The following is a 26,588-nucleotide window of genomic DNA, read 5'->3' as shown; positions in this document are numbered from 1 at the left end:
CATGGACTTTTCAGTAGACACGTCGGACAGGTTACACAAAAACACAGCTCTCGTTGCTCTGCTGGGCCCCCTTTTCAACTTTCCCGCTGGTCTTTCTAGTTCCCAGCAGCCCCTGCTCCCACTTCAGTCATCCACTGAGGGTGATGTTTTTAGATGGGTGTAGAATTGGCTCAGACACAGAAGGCAGAGGGTGATGGTGCGAGGAACCTCATCAGAATTGGGTGATCCAGAGGGGTCAGTGCTAGGGCCTATGCTATTTTTAATATATATAAATGATTTAGATAGGAATATAAGGAACAAGCTGGTGAAGTTTACAGATGAAAACAAGATAGGTGGATTAGCAGATAATTTGGAATTCGTTATATCATCACAGAAGGACTTGGATAGCATACAGGCTTGGGCAGATTTGTGGCAGATGAAATTTAATGTCAGCAAATGTAAAGAATTACACATAGGAAGTAAAAATGTGAGGTTTGAATACACAATGGGCGGTCGGAAAATCGAGAGTCCACCTTATGAGAAGGATTTAGGAGTCGTAGTGGACTCTAAGCTGTCAACTACCAGTCAGTGTTCAGAAGCCATTAAGAAGGCTAACAGAATGCATCTTGGATATTTGGAAATTTGGATATTTTATGGTCACCATCCACTGCCTTCTGTTTTTCAGTGCTGTGGGTTAAGATGCATCATCAGTGCTCCTTTTTAGATATACAGTGCATATAGAGGAAGCAGAGGGTTAAGGTGCGAGGAACCTTATCAGAACTGGCTGATGTTCATAGTGGTGTCCCAAAGGGGTCAGTGCTTGGATATTTGGTAATTTGGATATTTTATGGTATCCATCCATTGCCTTCTGTTTTTCATAGAGGTGCTTGGAGTGTACTTTTGTTTTCATTGTGCAGGTTGGGCTACCATTGTGACCAACTACATGTTTGCCCTTCCACATACAATGGTGTTTATCTTAAAATCAATTCAAAATCCCAGACAGGTGACCTCCATTCTCTGACTTGTAAAATTAATCGGTTGTACCAGTGTTGATTTAGTGGTGTTGTATTGTAGAAAGTCATTAATTTTCTTTTTAATATTTGTAATTAATGTGGAACTCTTTGCAGAGATCTGTGTTCACTTTGACATTAAAGAGTCTTTCTCTGTTGATCTGGGTATAAAAACCCATATGAACTGCACTGTGTTTCAACTTCCAATCTTGATACCACAAGCCTAATAATATTAACCTATGACGTAATTTTAAGGGGAATTCTAATTAATGAATTTTCATCTGAAGAAGGAAGCAAACTGTTCTGAATGTGAGTCCTACCCAGCTTGACCCTTTTCTAAAATGTAAACCAGCTAATCTCTAAACAAGGATTCTTTATTTGGGTTGCAGGTGTTTTCTGTTGATGTTGACGGCTCCCGTGTCCAGGTGGTTTTAAATGTATCAGTTGACTATCCTGTAAACCTAGCCGTGGACTGGATAAACAATAAATTGTATGTTGTGGAAGGAAGAGTGAACAGGATAGACATGGTGGATTTAGATGGGAGTAACCGAGTGACACTGATTGCTGAAAGTCTGGGAATTCCAACGGGAATTGCTGTGGATCCAACAGTAGGGTAAGTAGCTTGGGAAACTTTTTGATTTCTCACATGAAAGGGTAAATGAAAGAAAGTGGGAGTTGAAATGCTCTTGCTTTCTGTGTTAATGGGGCATAATTTAAGTTTGAACTCGGTTGTGCACCGTACTTGAGATTTTCTTTGCGGTGACTAAAAATACAGTATAGGTGCTTTACACAGATTTACTGATAGATAGATAGATAGATAGATAGATAGATAGATAGATAGATAGATAGATAGATAGATAGTGTGGTGGACGGCTGGAGCATGGGGGAGATGCCCTAAGTATGGAAGGACCGGAGGAGAGAGTATTTTCAAGTCCCTTTACTCCCCAGGACCTACAGAGGGCAGCCCCCTTGGCATGGAATCTCAACCCTGCTGGGGCCCATGGCCAATGCCAGGGGGTGCCTGGACTTTCCCAGGGCCCTATTTGCAGCACTTTGTTGGCCACCTGGAGTCCTTCCATGTGCCCTATAAACGGAGCCAGTCACTGCCACGCAACGGCCAGAGTCGGGAGGAAGAGGACAAAGCCTAAGGAGAAGTGGATGCGGAAGGGGTGGCAGCAAAGAAGGGACTGTGCTCTATGCTTTACTTTGTGCTGTGGAAGGCAATAAACTGTGTGCTTTGTGGCAAAACCTGTGCATCCTGCCTGTTTGTGTTGGGATTAGAGGGGCTGTACGTGCCCCAGGCATCACAATAGATAGATAGATAGATAGATAGATAGATAGATAGATAGATAGATAGTTTCAAGGTGCTGACTTGGCCTCCAAATTCTCCAGAACTCAAACCAATGAAGCATCTGTGGGATGTGCTGGAAAAACATTAAGACCCCACCTTACCAACTTACAGGACTTAAAAGATCTGCTGCTAATGTCCTGGTGTCAGATACCACAGGATACCTTCAGAGATCTTGTGGAGTCCATTTTGTGGTACAATGGGGTCCTACGCAGTATTAGACAGGTGATCTTAATGTTATGGCTGATCGGTGCAGAGGGGATTATGGAGGAATGGATCACAAAGTGCTGGAGCATGTCCAAGTAGCACTGGTTGCAAAGCAAGCTAAAGAAAACTGGCACCATAGACTAACCCTGTCAGGTTCAGGCTCATAACTTTCTGATCACCCTTTGTATTTTATGGAATGTATTTGATTCCTTCATATCAAGCTATTTTTAACATCTGAGTAAAAACTGGCATTGAAAATGGCCAGACAGATAGACTGACGTTCTGTTTTCTTTTCACAGCTACTTGTTTTTTTCAGACTGGGATAGCCTGAATGGAGAGCCTGGCCTTGAGAGAGCCTTTATGGATGGGACAAATCGCTACGAATTGGTCAAAAGCAAACTGGGCTGGCCTGCTGGTGTAACCGTTGATATTGTGTCTCAGAGAGTCTACTGGGTGGACAGTCGTTACGATTACGTTGAGACCGTTACTTATGATGGTCTCTACAGGTAAAAAGGGTGGGGTTGGGAATTTAGGGGGTATTGAGACTGCTTATGGCTTGGAAGAGTGTCACTTGATTATGGGCAGCACTGTTGCTCTACACAGACAACACTGCCATGTTTGTCACTATTATTATTATGCTGTTGCTCAGTAATCTCAGTGCTGTGGGTTAAGATGCATCGTCAGTGCTCCTTTTGTAGATGTACAGTGCATATAGACACAGGAAGCAAAAGTGTGAGGAACCTCATCAGAACTGGCTGTTGTTCAGAGTGGTGTCCCAAAGGGGTCTGTGCTGGGACCGCTGCTATTTTTAATAATATATAAATGATTTGGATAAGAATATAAGTAACACACTGGTGAAATTTGCAGATGATACCAAGATAAGTGGATTGGCTGATAATTTGGAATCCGTTATATCATTATAGATGGAATTGGACAGCAGACAGGCTTGGGCAGATTTATGGCTGATGAAATTTAATGGAAGTCAATGTAAAGAATTATATATAGGAAGCAAAAATGTTAGATATGAATACACAATGTAAGGTTGAAACTTGAAAGTACGGTGTATAAGGACTTGGGAGTCATAATAGACTATCAACTGCCTGACAGTGTTCAGAAGCCATTAAGAAGGCTAACAGAATGTCAGGTTATATAGCGCCTTGATGTGTGGAGTACAAGTCACAGGAGGTTCTGCTCAAGCTTTATAACACACTGGTGAGGCCTCATCTGGAGTCATGTGTGCAGTTTTGGTCTCCAGGCTACAAAAAGGACATAGCAGCACTAGAAAAGGTCCAGAGAAGAGCGACTAGGCTGATTCCAGGGCTTCAGGTGATGAGTTATGAGGAAAGATTAAAAGAGCTGAGCCTTTACAGTTTAAGCAAAAGAAGATGAAGAGGAGACCTGACCGAAGTGTTTAAAATTATGAAGGGAATTAGTCCATTGGATCGAGACGGTGACTTTAAAATGAGCTCATCAAGAACACGGGGGCACAGTTAGGAACTTGTTAAGGAGAAATTCACACAAACATTGGGAAGTTTGTTTTTCACACAGAGAACTAGAGACACATGGAATAAATGACCAAGTAGTGTGATAGACAGTAGGACTTTAGGGACTTTTAAAACTCGACTTGATGTTTTTTTAGAAAGAATTAAGTGGATAGGACTGGCGGGCTTTGTAGGGCTGAATGGCCTGTTCTCATCTAGAGTGTTCTAATGTTCTAATAAAAAGTTTTCAGATTTTGCTGTTAAATGACACTGAATCACAGTGGACTTAATTTTTGACGATAGAAAAAGACTCTTTAATGTCAAAGTGTCAACAGATCTCTGCAAAGTGGTCCAAATTAATTGGAGAGCATGTTGTATTGATTAGTATACAGTATGCATGTAAGAATTTCATTGTTCACTATAAGTGAAAATAATGACCTTATAAACCTATATATTAATAAGAGAGTTTTTTACAAGCTCAACTAATGTATACTTATTCTTAGGGCTGGATGTGTAGAGTATACAGTGGATTCAGAAAGCATTCAGAACCCTTAATTTTCTGCACATTTTATTGTGTTGTAGGTTTAATTTTTAATTTACAAATTTGCCATTTTTGCCCATCAATCTACACTCAATAACCTATACGAACAAAATTCAGAATGCAAATTTATTAAAAATCTAAATCTCTCATTTATGTAAGTATGAGAGCAGGGACCAGAAGCCTCTTCTCAGTAAAAGACACATTGAAGCCCACTTAGAGTTTGCACAAAGGACTCTTTGGTCTGATGAAATTAGGGTTAGTGTCATGTCTGGAGGACCCCGGGTGTCACTCGTCACCTGAACAATACCATTCCATGGCGGTGGCAGCATCATGCTGTGGATTTGGTTTTCTGTGGCAGGAACTGGTAGAGAGATGTCCTTAATGAAAACCTGCACCATTGCAACACTCCTCTGATCTGGGCTTAATGACAGAGTGACTACATAGAAGCCTCTTCTCATTATAAGACAATTGGAAGCCAGCTTGGAGTTTGCAAAAAGGCACCTAAAGTACTCTCAGATTACGAGAAACAAGATTCTCTGGTGTAATGAAGGATTAGAGTTATGTCTGGAGGAAACTAGGCACCGCTCCACTCCTGTGCTCCAATACCAATCCAACTGTGAAGCATGGCGGTGGCACCATCATGCTGTGGGGTTTGTGACTGGTAGACTAGATAGGGTTGAGGAAAAGTTGAACAGAGTAAAGTACAGAGATGTCCTTAATGAAAACCTGTTCCAGAGCACTCTGGACCCCAGACTGAGCCAAAGGCTAACTTCCCAACAGGACAAGAACCCGAAGCAGCAAGCAAAGCCTGGGCTGAGGAACACTGGGAAGACCTGAAAACAGCTGTCCACCAATGATCCTCATCCATCATGACAGAGCTTGAGAGGATCTGCAGAACAGAATGGCAGAAAATCACCAAATCCCAGGCGTGCGAAGCTTGTCATGCCAAACCCAAGAAGATTCCAAGCTGTAGTCACTGCCAAGGGTGCTTCAACTAATTGACATGTAAAGGGTCAGAATACTTGTGTCAATGTGATATTTCAGTTTTTTATTTTTAATAACTTGGCATACGTTTTTGAAATCCTATATCCTATTTTTGCCATTTTGGGATATTGAGTGTTCCTTGATGAGGATAAAAATGATTTTAGCACAAGGCTGCAACTTAACAAAATGCATAAAAAGTAAAAGGCTTTGCATACTTTCTGAATTTCTTGATCAAACTGCAAGTTTCTTCTGCTTGGCTCCATGAATCCCCTGGTGGCTAAACAGACTGTATAGAAGGTGTTTTGCATTGGCCTTGACTGAATTGGCTGACTCAATCCTCATCGGAGCTTCCTTCTACAATATGGAAAATTATTAGTCCGGGTGCAATTTGGTCACATTGGTGCTCCTTCCAAGCTCTTCTTGACGGCTGTCAACACTGCATTCCTGTTTCTTCTCGCACTTCAGCTTTCATTTTATTCTGCTTCTGAGTCCGTAAGTCTGATAATGTATTTAAGCTTTGCAAACCTACTTGCAGTTTGTAAGATAAAGATTGAATCATTGACCACAGGACTGGACTGATTTAAAAGTTGCATGGTGTCTTCTTATTTTTATTTTTTGGCTGACACCTTTATCCAAAGTGCCTTCCAAACATGTGTATTTTCATTCAAGCGTCCTGTCAGTCATTTTACATCCAGCTAGAGCATGATGATCATGACATGTTACGTTTATTCATCTTCTGTTTTATTTATTTATATATTTATTTTTCCCTAAGGAAAACTGTGATATATGGCGGTTCATTAATACCCCACCCCTATGGACTAAGCATGTTTGAGCATTATGTCTATTATACTGACTGGACCAGGATGGCAGTAATGAGGGCTAATAAATTCTCTGAAAGCAGCCCACAAGTCATCTTTCCTTCCCCTCTAACACCCTACGGTGTGACGGTCTACCATTCCCTACGACAACCTTTTGGTGAGTAGATATGTTTTTTGAAATCACTTAAGCCAATTGAGGGTCATGGGAGCTCCGAGTTTACTCTGGCAGCACCGGTCATTAGGCCAAAAACAGCACTGAATGGGGCGTCTGTCCATTGAATGGCTGGTGAACAACAAATATCAACCTTATACGTACGCTTCTATAATATGATTATTCACAGAAACCTGATTTCTAAAGTGACATATAAACTCTCATTCTGATTAGGCAAATTATTGGCCTGTGAGAAATCTGATTTGCAGAATAATCTGTGAATAATCCAATCAAGTGGCCATGTAAATCCATAACCGGGTTACCGTTAAGGCTTTTGTAGTCTGTGCAGGTAATAATAATACATTACATTTATATAGCACTTTTCTCAGTTCTCAAAGTGCTATCCACAAAGGGAGGAACTGGGAAGCGAACCCACAATCTTCCACAGTCTCCTTATTGCAAAGCAGCAGCACTACCACTGTGCCACCTGTTGTTTGCTCCACACATGTTCTCAGTGTCTATAAAATACATTTCCAAAGGCTTAAATTTGGGCAATCACATTATTACTTCTCCTGGCTGAAATAATCTGTCTCAATAGTTCAGGGTCTGAATACTTGAGTCACTGGGTTGTTTATTTTTAATAAATTTGCAAAAATCTCTAAAATCCTGTTTTTGCTTTGTCATACCAGGGCATAGAGTGTTACCTGATGTAAGAAAAAAAATTATTTATAACAATTTTAGTACAATCCTGCAGTATAATGAAATATGAGAAAAGTGAAGGGGTCTGAATAATTTCTGATTCCACTCTATGATTATCACCTCCATGAGCTGGAGAGAATAGCATCTCCATCTTAACAACTTCAGTCTCCAAAAACCCTTAAAAACGCCCGTGTCCTTATTTAGTAAACCTTCATTACATTCAAGCCAATTTATTGTCAGTATATATTTCTCAACAAAATTAAGGGAACACTTAGTCATCTCAGTCTAACAGCAAGTCATCTAAGCTTCAGGGATATCAGTCTGTCCGGTAAGGAAGTAGAAGCAATTGTGAATCAACTTCACCAAATGAAAGTGACAACAGGTGCCCTGGGAAGGCAACAGAAAGACACCACCCAAAAAAGGGAGTGGTGGCCACAGACAATTGCTCCCTTCTGTTCCTTCCTGACTGATTCTTTTCTAGTTTTACGTTTTGTCCTTGTCCTTCTGGTAGCATGAGGCGGTACCTGTAGCTCATTCAGGTTGCACAGGTAGTGTAGCTCCTCCAGAACGGCACATCCATACCTGCTGTCACAAGAAGGTCTCAAGAACATGGAGGAGATAACAGGAGATGGGCTGTTACATGAAGAGAGCTGGGGAAAGTGCTGGCCAGTCAATGGTATGAATGCCTTCATCATTCAGGAACTGCCTACACACTGTGGTCACATGAGGGTGGGCACCAGGAAGAACCCAAAGCCCACTGCAGCATAAGGTCTGACAATCTCTCTAAGGATTTCATCAGCAGTCAGGGTGCCGTTGCCTAGCACATGGAGGGTCTGTGTGACCCTCCAAGTATATACCTCCCCAGACCGTCGCTGACCCCACCAAACCGGTTGCGTTGGATGATGTTGCAGGCTGCATAACGTTCACCACAGCATCTTCAGACTCTGTCAGACATGCTCAGTGTAAACCTGCTATCTTCTGTGAAGCCAATGGCAGAGCTGCAAATTGTGTATACTTTGGCGAATGCCAATCAAGTGTCACACTGATGGGATGTGAGCACAGGTCCCAATAGAGGACTTCAGGCTCTCATGCTACTCTCATGGAGTCTGTTTGTGACAGTTTGGACAGAAACATGCACACCAGTAGCCAGCTGGGGGTCATTTTGTAGGGCTCTGGCAGTGTTCCTCCTCACACAAAGGAGCAGATGCCAGACCTGCTGCTGGGTTGATGCCCTTCTTCAGCCCTGTCCAGCTCTCCTTGTGTAATAGCCCATCTCCTGGTATCTTTGCCATACTCTCGAGACTGTGCTGTGAGACACAACAAACCTTCTTGTGACAGCACGTATGGACGTGGCATTCTGGAAGAGCTAGACTACCTCTGTATCCAGAAATGGCTGCACCACCTCATGCTACCAGTAGTGACAAGGACAAAACCACACAAAACTAGAGAAGGATCAGTCAAGAAGGAAAGGAGAGAGCAATTGTCTGTGGCCACCATTCCCTTTTTGGGGCTTGTCTTGGTGTTGCCTCTCCAGTGCACTCCTTGTCACTTTCATTTGTGCCAAAGCAGGTGAGACTGATAATAATAATAAAATTTTTTATATTTATATAACGCTTTTTTCACTACTTGACTCACAATCGCTTATGCTTCCTAACTGGACAGATTGATATTCCTGAAGCTTAAATGACTCGATGTTAGACTGTGATAATTAAGTGTCCCTTTTTTTTGTGTGGTGTAATTTATAGCACAAAGAAAAACAATTGTTTCTAGCCCCAGTGGCACAGAAATTTACCATGGCACTGCAATACAGGGTGGACTGACACAGAAGACCCAGATTACTAAAAGCAAGTTTGCAGCCACGCTCATACTGTACCTCAAGGGCAGTACAGTTAACAGCAGCAGGGCACCAAACCACAAAACTAAGGGTCAAAATATGGCAAAGTTCAATGAATCTGCCTCTCAAAAAAAGGCTTGAAAAGAAATAAAGTGTGAAAATTTCTTAAAGAATCACTTTTGAAAACTTTGAAGGGGACCCGATCCCACTTCAAGGCACTATATGATGTGGCAGTGTATCTGTGGTTTAGCTGTTTGAAGATTAACAAGAAAATGTGTTTTGATTGGGTTTTTTTATGTCAAAAGTGAGAAATCCTTGCGGCAATAATAAAGGAGGCTGCGAGCAGATCTGCGTTCTGAGTCACAGGACAGACAACGATGGTCTCGGATACCGGTGTAAATGTCGAATGGGCTTTGACCTTCATCCTGATGGAAAACATTGTGTTGGTAAGAGAAACTAATATGTACAATTTAATTATTAGGATGTTGAGCTAAAGTGTAAATTTAGAGTGGGCACCTTCAGGTAAACTGGCTTTAAAAGAACACTCCACCCAAAAATGATGTTTTTTTATATGTTTCTAACCCAGTGTGTTTTGTAGAGATTAGAACATTAGAACTATCAGGATGAGAGCAGGCCATTCAGCCCACCATACTTCACCAGTGCTTTCCACTAAATTCTTCCAAAATTACATCAAGTTTTGAAAGTTCCTAAAATTCTACTGTCTATCAATGACCAATAGAAATTTTTAATTTTACATTTTCCTGGAGAATGAGGATAAACAAAAAGTTTATGATATATTACAGCTCAATGGTGACCAATTCTGTACAACACCAAATGATATGAAAAACATCCATGAAAAAGAAGTTGCTCATGTCACAGAATGCACATGTGTAAAATCCAGTTGTTTTCTCACAGCATGCAAAACCCATATATTTTTACCTAAAATATTGTTTAAAAATCACCACACATCATAAGTGGAAAACACAAATCACCTTGGACTGGCATTTTAAATCGAACACATGAACTTTTGACCAATGAAAGATGAGAAGAGGCAGATCTTTAATTCAAAAAGTCAGTTCCATGTGCATTTCCCATTTATGATGTGTGCTGATTTATCCAGAAGTATTTACGGTTATGCGCCAACTTACAGCTCCATTTAGGAATGGCCATTTGGCTGTATATCAGATTGGCTTTATGTTGGTTACAGAGTGGACAGGTTATTGCAATTCAGGCTCTGTGGGTGTGGTGTGGGTCACCAGTAGGCAGAATGTAACTGCTGATATGAAGTTTTACAAACCGATGTTCAAGTCTTGGTGTCCGAACACCTGGTCCATGTAAGGCAGTGTTCCTTAACCACTGGGTCATGCCGTTGGTGGGTCGTATACAGTATTGCCGTTGTTGGTTCATAAGTGGTTTATGAGTGAATCGCTTTGGTTTTGCCTAAGCCGAGGTTTCTTAAACTGTGGGTCTCGATCCAAAATGGGTCACAAGCATCCACTGTTAAGCCCCGAGTTATTGTATTGATGGTAATGCTTCACAGATGCTTCAACGATCTTCCTTAATCAACCCGCAACCGATTATCGTCCACAGTTCTCCAAAGGGGACGTCAACTGCCAACCGCTCTAAGGATCGGCTCTGATTCTCCCAGCATTGACGATCGGCCCTACATTCAACAAGGAATGGATGCCAAAGACACTAAAATGGGCAAGATTGGGTCACAAAAAAAAAAAAGTTTAAGAAACACAGGCCTAAATCACCAACACCGCACAATATATTTTTAAGTGAGCTCGTTTCACCAAAGGGGACCCCCAAATGTGCTTGGTTCATCAAGAAGACGCTTTGCAAAGATTCAAAAGGCAAAACTGGGTCACAGAACCAAAAAGGTCAAAAAACACTGGTGTAACGAAGGCGGTGTGGCCCGAATGCATAACAATTAGCCATGTGGAGCCACGCCGATCAAAGCAAACCTTAAAAGGGCCCTCCACAAGTCAGAAAACATATGAGGCCCTGTGAAATAATAATAATAATAATAATAATAATAATAACACAAGATTTATTAATGTGGCTGGTTTTGGAAATTTCTAGAACATTATTTTCCCATTCTTTTGCTAAGGCTCTCAGTCATAAGTACAAATCACATTCCAACAGCATAATCAACCAATTTATAATGTCGGCAATATAAATTGGTGTCTGACTGTATTTAACAATTTTTAGCAAAAACTGCATGTGTTGTACATGTTGTGAGCAAACGACTGGATCGCCGGCACACGCATTATCTGACACGAGTCATGTGAGGTTTTTTTTCTTTTTCCCATGGATGTTTTTTGTGTCATTTGCCATTGTAAAGCATAGGTCACCATTGGATTTTATTATTTCGCAAACATTTTCATTTTTGTTATCCATGAATATGAGATTAAACATTTTGCTCATCATCACTACAAAACACAATGGGTAAGTAACACGCACAAAATATATATATATCATTTTTGGGTGGAGTATTCTCTAAGGTCATAAAAATGAATCGTGAAATGAATAGCCTAGATTTGTTTTATGGGATCCACAAACAGATCACAGAAATGGGTTGACTTTATTGTATAGCATCTGCCATTATGTTAAGGGCTTCTCCACCAGTGTTTTCATTTTTTGCTCGTCCCTTTTGGCAGCTCTCAGTCAGTTCCTGCTGTTTTCGTCCCAGTTGGCGATACGTGGGATACCCTTTAACCTCTCAACTCAGGAAGACGTTGTCCTGCCTATTACTCACAGCCCTTCTTATTTCGTGGGAGTCGATTACAGCGCAGAAGATGAGACCATTTTCTTTTCGGACACAACAAGGGATGTGATTTATAAACAGAAACTTGATGGAACAGGTAGGTGGTCAAATTATCGTATTTATGGTAGAGTACGTTAAGGACTGTTTAAGTGGAAAAATTGTACATATCATGCACCTAGTTACCTTGTACTTCCACTTGAATGTCTTTAATCATAAAAAGTTCTTTTGCCGTGTTTGGTGTGTGAGTAAAATGTAGTCAGCAGCAGTGAGGACCCATTTTTATTGCCAATTTTTTTTGTAAGTGTTAAACAAGATGAACATCGTCATCATCACCTAAAAGTCTCACAAGATGCCATTAGTTTAGTTTCAGTCAACAATTTCTGACTGGATTGGCATACATCTGCATACAGCAGATATAGGCATACCAAATGGGAATAAACTACAAGGAAGGCCAAAAGCAAATCATTATTTGAAAACAAGATTACAAGAATAAGAAGTGAGGCAATGAAACAAAAACTAAGGTACAAACAGAACTGTTAATTTCAAAGTCACATTTGAACAGGATTTCAGGCGTGTAACAGGCTGCTGCTAAGGTGTTGTATGCACTGTAAGAAGTACCACCTGCCATCTCTGGAAAAGGGGCACAGCCCACTGAGAACTCATCTGGCACACCATAATCATCCACACACTTAAATTTTGTGGTCAGCATTCCTGAGTTGCCTTGACTGATTCATAAATTGTAAATGTTAATAGCTGTGAGCTGAATTTCCTCTCCTCCCCAGCCATCTAACCATAGCATATGTTATCAAACCAGATACGAGACATCTGAAAACAGATTGATCGTACAGAAATGGCAAATCTGCAGGCCACAAAGATAGGAGTGTTGTGAGGAGATGGTTAAGCTCATTTAAAACAAATTTTAGGGAAAAGAACACGAAACGAATAAACGTTTTGGGGTCGTGCTGAAAGAATATTCTAGAGGAGGGGTCTGCAAAGTCAGTCCTGGAGGGCTGCAGTGGTTGCAGGTTTTTGTTCCAACCCGATTGCTGAATTACAAACCAATCCTTGGCAATAACAAATCTTATTTAATTTAATGGCTTGTTACTCTTTCCATTCTTCCACGTTAGATTATTTTATCTAGGGTTACCTGACATCCTATATTTCCTGAGGAGGTCCCATATTTCTTGCTCTATTTATTTATTTATTTATTCGATTTATTTTTTTTAAAAATCCTAATTTGTCCTGTATTTTAAATGGGACTCATTTCTCAGTTCATCTCCACAACAGTATGCCAGTCATTGTCATAAAAACACTCTGTCGTGTACATTCGTTAGTGCTTTAAAAGCTACTTTCAGAGCGATGTCTGTGTGTGTGTCAGGAAGTTGGACACAATAACTAAAGAACACAAATCATCCCATCTAAATGAAATCCTAGATAGATGCTTCAAATGCACTTTCCTTCACAAAGATGATTTTGCATTTTTGAGCACATTTCTACCTCAACTGTAGCACAATTAGGCCATGAGAATAAACATTTGTTATCAAGATATGATTCCTCTGTTTCATTCCATATAATAAAATACTAGATGTTGAAACACTGTTGAATACTGTTGAAAACGTCAGTTTTTTAAATAACCTTTTATTTAAATATATTGTTTCCTTTTATGAGAGTAAGTACAAGTAAGAACTCCATTGTTTTGGAGTTACCTAGCACATAATACTAACTTATTATCGGAAAAGAAATTGCAGAAGGACAAAAGTGAAAAGGTATTAAAGGATTAAACTCTTTGAAATAATACCTCTGGTTTCTCTGTTTAGGCCGGGAAACCCTTGCAGCCAACAGGGTGGAGAGTGTAGAAGATCTGGCTTATGACTGGATATCGAAGAACCTGTACTGGACAGACCCTCGTTATCGATGCATCTCGGTGATGAAGCTTGCGGATAAATCCAGAAGAGCGATTATTCAGAACCTTAACAGCCCTCGGTCAATAGTTGTGCATCCTGAGATTGGGTAATTTGGGCCAATTGTTCAAATAAAAGTGTCGTTGTTCTTTGAGCCTTCTTTCAGCCACAGCAACAACAACATTTATTTCTATAGCACATCTGCCTTGCAGTAAGGAGACTTGGGTTCGCTTCCTGGGTCCTCCCTGTGCGGAGTTTGCATGTTCTCCCCGTGTCTGCGTGGGTTTCCTTCAGGTACTCTGGTTTCCTCCCACAGTCCAAAGACATGCAGGTTAGGTGCACTGGCAATCCTAAATCGTCCCTAGTGTTTGATTGGTGTGTGTGTGTGTGTGTGTGTGTGTGTGTGTGTGTGTGTGTCTGCCCTGCGGTGGGCTGGCATCCTCCCGGGGGTTTGTTTGCTGCCTTGTACCCTGTGTTGGCTGGGATTGGCTCCAGCAGACCCCCGTGACCTTGTAGTTAGGATGTAGCGGGTTGGATAGTGGCTGGATTTTCATACAAACAATGCAGCTCAAAGTGCTTTACAAGATGAAATAAAAAGAAGTTAATATAAAACATAAACAAACAAGATTTGGCAATAATATTATAGAATATGTAACAAAGGAAAAAAAAGGTAAGGTCAGATAGCCAGGAGGACTGCAAAAAAAAAAGTCGAGTTTTGACAGTCTCTAAAGTCCAACTGTCCACCACACTACTTGGTCACTTATTCCAAATATCTCTGGATTTCTGTGTAAAGAAAAATGTTTTTGAGAAATTTACTCTCAAGAAGTTTCCAACTGTGTCCCGTGTCCTTGATGAACTCATTTTGAAGTCTCCATCCACTGGACTAATTCCCTTCATAATGTTAAACACTTTAGTCAGGTCTCCTCTTAATCTTCCTTAAACTGAAAAGGCTCAGCTCTTTTAATCATCCCCTGTAGCCCTGTCTTTGGTCTAGTTGCGCTTCTCTGGACCTTTTCTTGTGCTGTTGTGTCCTTTTTGTAGCCTGGAGACCCAAACTGCCCCCAGGACTCCAGATGAGGCCTCACCAGTGTGTTATAAAGCTTGAGCAGAATCTCCTGTGACTTGTACTCCACACATCAGGGCGCTATATAACCTGACATTCTGTTAGCCTTCTTAATGGCTTCTGAACACTGTCTGGCAGTTGATAACACAGAGTCCACTATGACTCCTTAATCCTTCTCACCAGGTGTACTTTCAGCATTCAGACCTAACATTTTTACTTCCTACGTGTAATACAGGGAGATTCACTCAAAAGAGGCCCCGAATATTCTGTAATAACTCTCGCTAGGAAGAAACAATCTGAATGAAACAATGCAATATGCTCCTCAGTATGTGGAGGTTTGAACAAGCCGGGATGTCCCTGCGTCGGACTGATGAGGTTGGCGCCGGACAGCCGTCACAACGTTTAACCTCCGTTTGCAACTTCTGGGCGCACACCGCTCGTACCCGTTCACTCAGTCACTCGACTTCTCATCAGGATGCTGGTGTACAATATTGAGCAGCACGTTCTCATGGTGTGAACCTATTGGGTCACCAATTCTTTTAAGTGATGTCAGGATAAACTGGATGATCATGAGTTAACGAAAGGTTACTTCCAGCAAGATGGAGCAACGTGTCACGCATCAGCAAAAAAAATGGCAGAAATTGAGTCCTTCTTCGGCAACAGGGTTATTTCAAAGCGGCTTTGGCCACCACAGTCACCGGATCTGACACCACCAGACTTCTTCCTTTGGGGTATACTCAAAGGAAAAGTCTATCGGGAACAAACCTCGCACTGTGGAAGATTTGAAGGAAAACATCCAACGTGAAATTGCTGCTATTCAGGATATGTTCAGGAACATGGAGTGCCGCGTCGAAATGTGTTCAGCAGAAAACGGAAACCACCTCCAGCATTACAATTATAATTAATAATAATAATTATAATATTATATTATAATATTATGTAATGGAATCGATTACACGTACGTCAAGGTATACAGCGTACTTTTTTGGTTCAGATTGCATCATCCTAGTGGGAGTTACAACAGAATATTCGGGGCCAAATGTATGGCACAGTATATTGGCACAATGATTATTACCACTGCTTCACTACTCTACTATCCTCTTGGCCACTAACTGTGAAGTTGTGATTTTTTACTTGGTGTTTCAGTTCTTCACATATTTCAGTTCATGCAGTAGGTTACTCAGCACTGCAAAACGTTCCAGTGCGTGAATATGCTTTGAGATGGACTGGAGTCCAGTTTAGCCTTTTTCCTCCGACGAATGCTAGAGTAGATTGTAATAACAGAAGCTAATTTGGAGAATGGACGAGAGAGCTGTGTGCTACAGCTACAATAAATATGTGCCTTGAAGTTGTTTCACAGCGATGCTTTATTCCAGTGGTTCCCAAACTCAGTCCTGAGGACCCACTGTACCTGCAGGTTTTTATACCAGCCAAATTTACAATTAATGATAATAATTGATCTCATTTATTTAGCTGGTCTTTTTTCCCTTCTCTTGTTCTGCCTTTCAAAAAGCACAGCAGTATGATTTTTACATTTATAAAACATTTAGAAATATTTCTACTTTTGCTTTAAATGCTTACCTCTCTTTTGTTGTTGTCCTATTGTTTTGTGTGCAGTTTGGACCCCTCATTATATCCTAATAAAGAAAATTAAAACAACAACAACAACAACATTTATTTATATAGCACATTTTTATACAAAAAAATGTAGCTCAAAGTGCTTTACATAATGAAGAATAGAAAAATAAGAGACACAGTAAGAAAATAAAATAAGTCAACATTAATTAACATAGAATAAGAGTAAGGTCCAATGGCCAGGGAGGGCAGAAAAAACAAACAAAATAAAAAACTCCAGACGGCCGGAGAAAAAAAAAAATCTGCAGGATTCCAGGCCATGAGACCGCCCTGCTACTCTGGGCAATCTACCTAACATAAATGAAACAGTCCTCTTTGTATTTATGATGATGATGATGATGATCACGTGGACTTCTGGCTTTTAGTCCATCAATGCTGGGGCATCATGGTGCTTTGAGTAGGTTGGTGGTGGCGCCGGCCGCCACCACAGAGACAAACAGAACTGACAGCCAGGTAAACAGCACTGAATGATGAAAGGCTGCAATAACTTTAGCATCAGACCCACTAATTAGTAGATAACAATAAATGAAACAGTCAGAACACCTGAAAAAGCAGAATGAAAATCTGGCTGAAAATTGTTAAAAATTAAAAAAAAAAAAAAGTCCCCCTATAAGTGCTTAGTACATGTTAATAAAAATTTACCAAGCTTAGTTTTGCTATTTCTCCATTGACTCCAAAACACAGAAACTGGGAAATAACAGTTTACTTAACTGGGCTAGGAGTCCAATAAAAAAACATAAGTTGGTTGGAACAGAAACCAGCAGCCACAGTGGGTCCCCAGGACTGAGTTTGGTAGGTCCTGCTTTAATCCATCCATCCTTCCATTTTCAAACTCGTATATCGTCAGCAGGATCACAGGGAAGCTGCTGTCCATCACATCAAGTCGGTGACAGCACTTGGACATGGCACCAGTCCATCACAGGGTGAACACACACACACACACTTATCTAGCAACGCCAGACCACCAAACCCGCACCAGTTTCCTTCAACCTTTCAGCCTTACTGGTGACTTTTCTTTTTTCTTATTAGCATTATGTGCTAATTTACAAATGTTGGTCTGGAATCCCTACAGTTTTTATTTTTTTTCTCCAGCCTCTGGAGTTTTTTTTTGTTTTTTCTGTCCATCCTGGCCATCGGACCTTACTTATTCTATGTTAATTATAGTTGACTAATTTTTATTTTTATTGTGTCTTCTATTTTTATTTTTGTAAAGCACTTTGAGCTACATTTTTTTGTATGAAAATGTGCTATATAAATAAATGTTGTTGTTGTTGTTGAGGATGTGTCTGTCACTGTGATCAGAGGAGGCTCCTTAAAACTGGACTGGAATGAACTGGAATAAAAATGGATAAAGATATGCAATGTATGGCTTTGAATGACATGCTGTTGGTTGTTTGTATAATGTTGTGTCACTCTGGTTTATAAAATGCTTTGGAGTATAAAAATGTAAAGATTGAGTGCTGGTTTACTGAATCTTCTAATTAGACTGTATACATTTTGACAAATATAATTTTTCACATTTGTTTTTATTAGTTACATATTTTGGACTGATTGGTTCCGTCCTGCCAAAATCATGAGAGCCTGGTGTGATGGATCTCACGCATCGTCAATTGTGAACACTACTCTAGGTTGGCCTAATGGTCTAGCAATTGATTGGAGGTGAGTTTTTAATGAATGGAAAACAATCTCATTCAATGTTTCTTTTAATCATTTTATTGTTGAATAGAAATGCTTTTTGGAAAATTGGCCATGTGGTTGCTGGTTCAGTTCCCCTACATTGTGTGAGCCAGAGCCAGTGTCTTATTTCAAAAATAGCAAATGCATTTTGAGGTATTTCAGATTAATATTTTATATGTTTAGTCATTTTAGGATAACTTGAAATGCATTTTGGATCTTATGAATTACACACTGCAGTGGGCTGGCGCCTTGCCTGGGGTTTGTTTCCTGCCTTGTGCCCTGTGTTGGCTGGGATTGGCTCCAGCAGACCCCCGTGACCCTGTAGTTAAGATATAGTGGGTGGGATAATGGATGGCTGGATGGATGGATGAATTACACATGAAATAATTTTGAAATATCTGGAAATACTTTTGGAATATCTTAAAATGGTTTGGTTGCTATTTTTTTGTATTAAAATATGTTGCTTTCAGATGTCCTCACGTTGAGTCATATTTGACATGCCTAAGGATGCATCCACACTACTACATTTTTATTTAAGGACACTGTTTTTAAGCAAAAACGATCTCCAGCTACATTACCATTTTCATATTGTTAAAAGTATTGCTGCCCACACAAAATGACTGAAAAATCGTATGGCATGGATATTCACGCATCGGCAGAAAAATCCTTGGGAAGATGATAATACTGCTGGCAACAGGATTTACTGTAAACATGTAGTAACCGGTAAATTATTTTCCTTTGGCAAATTAATTCAGAATTAAACTGTGCAAAATATAATTTAGATGCATACAGATGAGAAACACAAGCACCATGAGAGCAACTTCTCTTAGTTCATTAAGTTGGTTTTTATCTGTGAAAGGTGATTATTCAGGGAAAATGACGTGGTAATGTGTGAGACCCAATCAGGAAGGGGCTGTGTAATAGGCACAAAACCAATCAGTCTGCACTTTCAAAACTCTTTGTTTTCACACATCTACACTACAATCACAAGCTATATGCATCTGGAGTGCGTTTCCCAAGTCTCCACTTAAAAATGCTGGGGTAGTGTGGATGAAAGGCAAAAACGGAAACTAATGTCTGCATTTTTTAATAAAAATGTAGTAGTGTGGACTAAGTAGTGTGCCTAAGATACATTTTTAGATATCTCAGTTTAATTTCCTGATACCTTAAAAGAGAATTCTCTTCCATTTGTGGCATTTTAAGATATCTCTGACAAAGACAGACAAGGTCACAACATCCTTAGCAACTTCTTCTGGCTCCTACTGTTAAATTCTTATACTCTTCAAGTCTAGTCGAGATATATAAACCCTCAAATGTATGCTTGGTCTGCTCCTGGGTCTTCTCTCAGAGGCCTGTGCCCGATTGAGGCGTTCAGGGTCGCACAGACCACCTCACCTGGCTCTTCTTGACTCTTCACCCTGTCATGGACTACGAACCCAGTAACCCTAGTTGTTGTAGTCACAGACTTCTTCTTTCAATTTCTACCCAGAGCAGGTCAGGATTGCAACGTTTACTAAATTTACATCTTAAAATGCTTAGGAGGTGAAAGTGTAATATTTCAGGAGGCATTTCAGATATCTTGCAATGCACAGGAAGTTATTCTTTGATATTACAGTTTTCTTAAAATACTGAGGAGCCTATTTTGAGATATCTCGAAAATATATTTTAAATATCTGTAAAGCTGAAGAGCATTTAAGGACATGTGAAAATTATTTCTAGATATCTTTTCAGCTCACATTTTGTGTTCTATTGAATGAAACTATTATGACAGGTCATTTTCCTCATTTTTTTTTTTTTTTTTTTTGAATTATCCTGTATAAAGTTTTTACAAGGTGTACATCTATTTAGCCATTTTGGGACCCAAAGATTTGGAATATTATATTTGTATCTAGTTTCACAGTGAATCTGAAAAGTTATTAATATCTACTATTATGTCATGATGCCATCTTTGCTTTACTATGGGTGCTGCGATTTCAGAGCACTGGCATCGGGTGTAGTTCATGAATACATTGTTCAATAAACAGGTAGGGTCGATGTTGGGAAAAACAAAGTCCAATACCAAATTGTAGGCAAAATTTAGAAAAACACTAATCAAAACAGAAAGCCAAAAACAAAAAAAACACATGCAAATTGTTTTCAAGCTTTATTAACAATCTAAACACTATATTACATTAGACAACTTTTCCAGCGATTTTCAGTCTTGCCTTTATTTACATAATGTTAATAAGTCGGAGGCAGTCGACTGCATGCTCCTGTGACGTTGACTGTCTAACGTGACATACACGATGACTGAGACCAACTAGTCAGTGACTGGCTAAGATAAAAAGCAAGCAGGTCTGATTTGGTCTCTCTGGTCAGAGGGGCAGGCTCTTTGGATGCAAGAGTTGAGAACCAATTAGCATTCAACCGGAAGTACAATGCATAGAATGTAGCAACAAGGAATATGCATATTTTGAACCTCACAAGTAGAAGAAACGCTTGTCTGTCTGATGTCTCCTGTTTTATGTACTAAAACAGAAAGGAGAAAGAAGAAAAGGGAAGAAACTGCGGCTGAACACATCACAGCTATAAACGCCTTTATATAGCACCGGTACAGCACCAGCTCTATCAGACAGAATGCTATTGGCTGTCAAAAAAGGGGGCAGGCACAACTATGCTGGAAGATCAGCACTCGATTATTAAATGTGACATGGGCTGTGATTTTCCATTATGTAATTTGACATGGTGCAGCAATGAGAACAGTGACATGACATACCTCTCAACAAAAAGTCACATATTGTGACATCGGCTTTAGTCACGGAACCTAGCGTGACTCTGTTATGAATAGATTCATTATTCATTTTTTATGTATTTTTCTGCCTCAATTTATGGAGCTCAACACTCATTTTGTGTGTTTCTTGAGCTCTAGATTCTGAATCTTCTATTTGTTTTTTTGATTTGAGTTTACTTTTGTTGTTATAGACTCTTAAGTACCATTTTTGCCACCATCTTGGTTATTTATTATCACTACTATTTTCATTTCTCATTGTTAGGTCGGCACCCTTGTTATTTTTTACTTCAATGTTTGCTTCTCACTTTGGTTTTAATACTTTGCAGTATTTTGTATGGTTTTGACCATTTTCCGACCCTGATAATGCCCCCTTTCTAGATATTCCTAAAAAAATTACAAATAAAAACCTTGTACTGCTAGCACACTATCAATGCAAACGCTGGCTTAAAGAGGGCTACTTTACTAATATAATAAGGTAATGTGACTTTCAAACGATGTAGCCCAGTAACCAGAATCCACACCATAGCAATTGCTACCCAAAATCACGGCACCCACACAAAAAAATGGCATCACAGAAATTAGAAAACAAAATGACAGCAAAAATGGATTCACACTAAAAGAATATATCATAAAAGTAACTATAAATTCTGATTCCCAGATACTCAAAATCCCTGTGTATTTGAAAAAAAATTGTATTACTGCAGTAAGGAAACTTTTAAGTTAAGAGAAAGCAGCCCACTAGGAATTATCCTGCTGGTCCCTATGGGAACCATGCATTGATTGTCCACCTCTCTGTAACCCATAAATGAATAAAGAGGGTCTAGTGTATGACTTGACAGATATTTGGAATAACCAGACCTTTACAGAGCAAACCACCATTTTTCCATTAAATTCCCACATGGTTTCTTACAGTGCTCTTCGCTTATACTGGGTGGATGCTTTCTTTGATAAAATTGAACACAGCACATTTGGTGGTGCCGATCGACGGACTCTTCCACGAATTAACCAGATGTCACATCCTTTTGGCATGACTATATTTGGAGGTAAGAAACATTTTGTCTTTCTTATTAAACATTTTTTTAAGCAGTTAAACATGGTTAGTTTCATGTACCATTCTGGTCTTCAACTCTTCTATGACTAAATATTTTTTTTCCTTTTGTCCCAAGGCTAAATATTTTTCCAAAAAAGCTCAGTTTTCTAAAAAGCACCAAAAGCAATTTTTTTGCACATAAATCAACATAAAATATTTATTTATGACAAATGTCACTCTGTTTAATGTTGCATGAGCCTCTACAGTATGCAGATTCACATACTTATTACATACCTGTTTGTCTCATCACTCATAAGCTGAAAGGCACCTTCTGGAAAAAAAAAACTGCTTGAAATAGTCAAGTGGCTGGTAATCTGTAGTCTCCAAAGGCATGGCGTGTCATTTAATGAAGTCCAGTAGCCAGCTTGTCTCCCATGGATCTATGTCTGTGTAGTCTCCTCAGGGCGAACTTTGCTATAGGCGCGTCATGAGCATGTGCAGCACTTGTGGAATATGGTCTGGACACAGACAGGCAGACATCGTTTGTTCAACCCACACATGTTTAATATACATACTATTTACAAATAAGTGCAACAAAACCCCCAAACTCCACTGAGGTCCAGGCCTCACAATGCCTTTGCGCCTCCCTTCAAGCCGCCTCCTTTCCTCTCCTCCAAGACCTTGTCTCATCCTCCCGACTCCAGCCATCGAATGGAGGGAGGTGGCCCCTTTTATAATCACCCGGATGTGCTCCAGGTGTGTCCCGATAATCTTCCCCCCAGCATAGTGGAAGGGCTGAGGACCAGGGCTCTCCAGACATTGGGGCACCCCCTGGCGGTGACCACGGGCCCCTATAGGGTTAAGCTTCCAAGCTCAGTTCCCGTGGTCCTCAAAGCCACCAGGGCGGTCACCCCCTTGTGGTCTGGAGGAGGTGTAATCCCTCCTCTGGTCCTTCTGGGCATCCCACACACTACAGTTTGCTGGGAAACAATCGGCTGATGTAGGTGCATGTCTTTCATTTTCGATATCCAGATTGTTTGCATAAAATTCAGAAATTGAAAAAAAAATGTCTGTGTAGTCCTCCCAGGGCGAACATTGCCATAGGCACGTTAGCTGCACAATCAGCTCGGGACCGAACAGCTGATGCACCTGACTTTTGTTTTTTGATCTCCAGATCACTTGCATTAATATTGGAATTCGATAAGTTAGAGTCAGATTCAGCACTAATACGCAATAAATAATAAAAATGGAGTATTTTGCTTTGCGCATTCGCTCGCCCGATGTTAACACCGTTACAGACGCTGTTTACTCCACACTAGTCAGCCATACACAGGAATTCAATGTCAAGTCAATGAGTCTAACAGTCCTCCTAGAAAAGGACAGAATAATTAAACATGTACTACGAAGATATTTCAATGTTCCTTAAACGTTTTGAAGAATCTGTGCTCTGAGCTTAAAGATGGCTTAACATCTATTACAGAGCTGATTGTGTGGTGATTGGTTACTTGGAGAAAGAAAAGCAAGGACTGCAGGGCAGCTATGCCAATATATATTGAATATAAAACAGAAAGAGAAAATAACAACACAGCTAAAAACACAGCAGCAAATTTCGACAAAAGTTAAACGCTTTTGTCATGAGCACGAGGCGGCTATGCAGTGTCCGCAATGGACATGGCCATCCACCGTGAATAAGATACCATATTGACATTGGTGGGCAAAGGGGCCACTGATTCCTTCTCTGCCCAGGGCCGCGACAAGCCTAGAGCCGCCCCTGAGTACTGCTGCAATAAATTATTTCATTGAAGGTCGCGCACAATCACTGCTCCGTGAAACCCATGTTTAATAACGTGCTTTAACTCCTATCATCATGAAAATGATATCACGTATACATCTCAGTATTTTAGTTACTCAAAGATCTGTAATATCACGACTGTAATGGATTCTGTGTCCTGTCGGAGGAAGAGAGTCGGTTTAAGAAGCACAAGGTGATTCACACACATAGAGCACATAGAAAATCAAATACAAAACAAAGCATTTAACATGCTACTTTAATTACGATGGGATTTGAGAAACTGGTTAATTAAATGATTTTAAGATGAAGTTTATGATGTTCTACTTTAATGACAAAATAAACTATGTGATTAAAAGTGGAAATGTCGAGATTGAAGTTGACATTTCATGCTTTTTCCCCACCGTGTGCCTTTTTTCTCTGTACCCTAATAAGCTTTCATATGACACTCAGACAGTGGGCTACAACTCACCTTTTCACGGCGACTTTGATATGTGACTTCTTTTTATTTCCGCACTGTGCAATTTTGTGAACGTGAGCTTTCAAGTTTCTCCAACACGCTATGTCACTCGATCAACTTCCTTTTGTTGATTATACCACGGTTTATTTGAACAAATAGTATGTTTTTCCTTTGCCTCCACTTGGTATTCGCTGAAATTCTTATATTTTCCCTCGTGCTTTTCCCATTGTCTTTTCACAGAAGGCTGAGCTTAAGGGCGATTTATATTGATTTGCATATTCAAAGAGACGTAATTCTGGGAGGAGTTGGGGCGTTACATAAAGCGCGTGCACGAGCGTTAGTTTTCACGCTGACTGGGATTTATGGAGCAGAAGAACGTGGAAGTTGGAGTACGCACAGATTCCTGCATCTGGATTTTTCTGTGCGTAAGCACATTTCGGCTTTTGTGCGTACATCATGTTATAGTGCGAATTCTACGCACGCGTTATGCATATGGCCCTAGGAGTCATTGAAAAAAAAGTAGGACAAAGCGAGGTCAGAAATAGAAGACAAAGAGTATGAAACAAAGTAAAACTTCATAAAGAGGTTTAAAAACAAGGGGGCCAAACACATGCAGAGCAGGTCTGAGATAATGAAAACAATGGAATCCAAAAGACTCAAAAAAAAAACGTAGGCACGAAACACATGCAGAGAAAGAAACAAAATATGAAAGCAGAGTCAAAGTATCAAAGCAAACAAAGTAAATATCACAATAAAAGAGAAATGATTACTCGGAGAAATAATGAAAAGGCGAATAGAGATCGAATATATGGACATAGGTGATATGTCAGAAGTATTTAAATATTGTAAGGTTTTGAAGTTTAAGTCAGAGAATTTCAAAAATGGGGTTTACCTCAAATGTATTTATTGGTTACTTTGCAAAAAAAAATGATTAACTGCTGATGATGTCGATTGTTTTGTCTGTGCTGAAATTCCAAACAGAGAAACCTATCCTGAATTATGGTACAAAGTCATTAAACACAAGTCTCATGGACCTCATTTAAAAGATTCAGCATTTTTTTTACCGAAGTTGTGAAATAAAAGTGAAACTAATGAAATAGCAACAATTCAAAGAAAAAAAATCTTAAAAGTGTGTATCCGGAAAACCAACCACGGGGGTTGGCGAGTGAAGCGAGCAGGAGGCGAAGCCCCTAGTTATTTTTAACGATTCGCCAAACAAAACACAGTATTCACCAAAGCCCTAACACTACATGTTGATGGGAGAAAAATGACCGTTTTCATTTATTGCGTGTTTTAAAATTGTGTGTGGTGTCACTGAAACAAATACAGTAAATGAAGAAACAACCAAGTAAATGTCATGGAAGAAAGAATGAAAAGATTTGGAGATAAATGGGAGGTAAATACCGAAGCAGAACTCAGAGAGCCAGGACATCAAAAACGAATCTGGAAAGAAAACAAAAATGTGAAACAAAACACGTACTGTAGTCAACAAATCAGGAAAGGGTGAGATATTCCTAATATTGAATAAAAGAAATAATTGCCAACAAAACTTGTATTTGTTTGTGCAATGAGGGATTTACTATATAGTGACCTTTATGCCCTGTGAGCCCTAAAATTACTTGATTCATGACCTCTGACGTTGCTGTTAGTAGCTGTAAAGCAACCATCAAACCAAGCATCTCACAAAAAACAAAATGACATTTTGGGAGAACACAAATAATAATGAATAATAATATCTTAATTATAATCACAAGACATAAAAAGATCTTCAAAGATAGATAATCATCCAAAACTATTCTTCATAATAAATACATAAATAATAAGCAAAACAAAACATATTTTATGACACATTTAATAATTTATGTTCACATTTCATTTTGTTTTTGTCCCATTTCACAATACAATTTTTTAATAAAATTTTGTCTTAAATATTGCACCATAGGGCACAGAGTTCTACAAACCGTGTGTATATTTAAAGGTAATGCTTAAGTTTATTGAGCTATTGAGAATATTTTTTGTTTAGGTGCATGAAGATTTTTTTCACCCAGTAGCTCAGGAGGTTTTAGCTCCTGTCAGTGTCAGGATGGAGTCTTGTTGTGATCGCTCTGGTGCTCATTCTAGAAGAGCTCGATTGTCGTTGATCTGCTTTCTTTTCCTTGAGTTTAAACAGAATGTGGCTGTTTTTATTTTCCTTCTTTTCAGCTTATGCTTATGTCACTGACTGGAGACTGGGTGGAATAATTCGTGTAAGAAAAACAGATGGTGGAGATGCGACCATCATACGGAGAGGAATCAGCCGTATAATGCATGTTAAATCCTACAATGCAAACTACCAGTCTGGTATGTCAGAGGAAAATAAAAACTTGTTATTTGTATGCGTTAAAAAATTCTGAAGTTTTTTTCTGTTTGTAAATTTCATTTTACTCTCAATTCTTTTAATA

The 26,588-nt window shown here is 39.7% G+C and overlaps 1 protein-coding gene across 1 annotated transcript in view; it reads left to right on the top strand.

Moving 5' to 3' along the window:
* Window positions 1-26,588, top strand: part of lrp2a (low density lipoprotein receptor-related protein 2a) — a 248,832-nt gene that overhangs the window by 34,876 nt on the left and 187,368 nt on the right. The window contains 9 exon segments of the mRNA XM_039757567.1: window positions 1,379-1,602; window positions 2,844-3,050; window positions 6,323-6,525; window positions 9,358-9,498; window positions 11,716-11,919; window positions 13,640-13,832; window positions 17,955-18,080; window positions 21,781-21,911; window positions 26,350-26,487. Of these exon segments, the coding sequence (XP_039613501.1) occupies window positions 1,379-1,602; window positions 2,844-3,050; window positions 6,323-6,525; window positions 9,358-9,498; window positions 11,716-11,919; window positions 13,640-13,832; window positions 17,955-18,080; window positions 21,781-21,911; window positions 26,350-26,487 (1,567 nt within the window).

Source organism: Polypterus senegalus, chromosome 6 (assembly GCF_016835505.1).
Source record: "Polypterus senegalus isolate Bchr_013 chromosome 6, ASM1683550v1, whole genome shotgun sequence".
NCBI classification, from domain to species: domain Eukaryota; kingdom Metazoa; phylum Chordata; class Cladistia; order Polypteriformes; family Polypteridae; genus Polypterus; species Polypterus senegalus.
The sequence above is the reverse complement of the archived record's forward strand: the minus strand, read 5'-3'. Positions and strand labels throughout refer to the sequence as shown.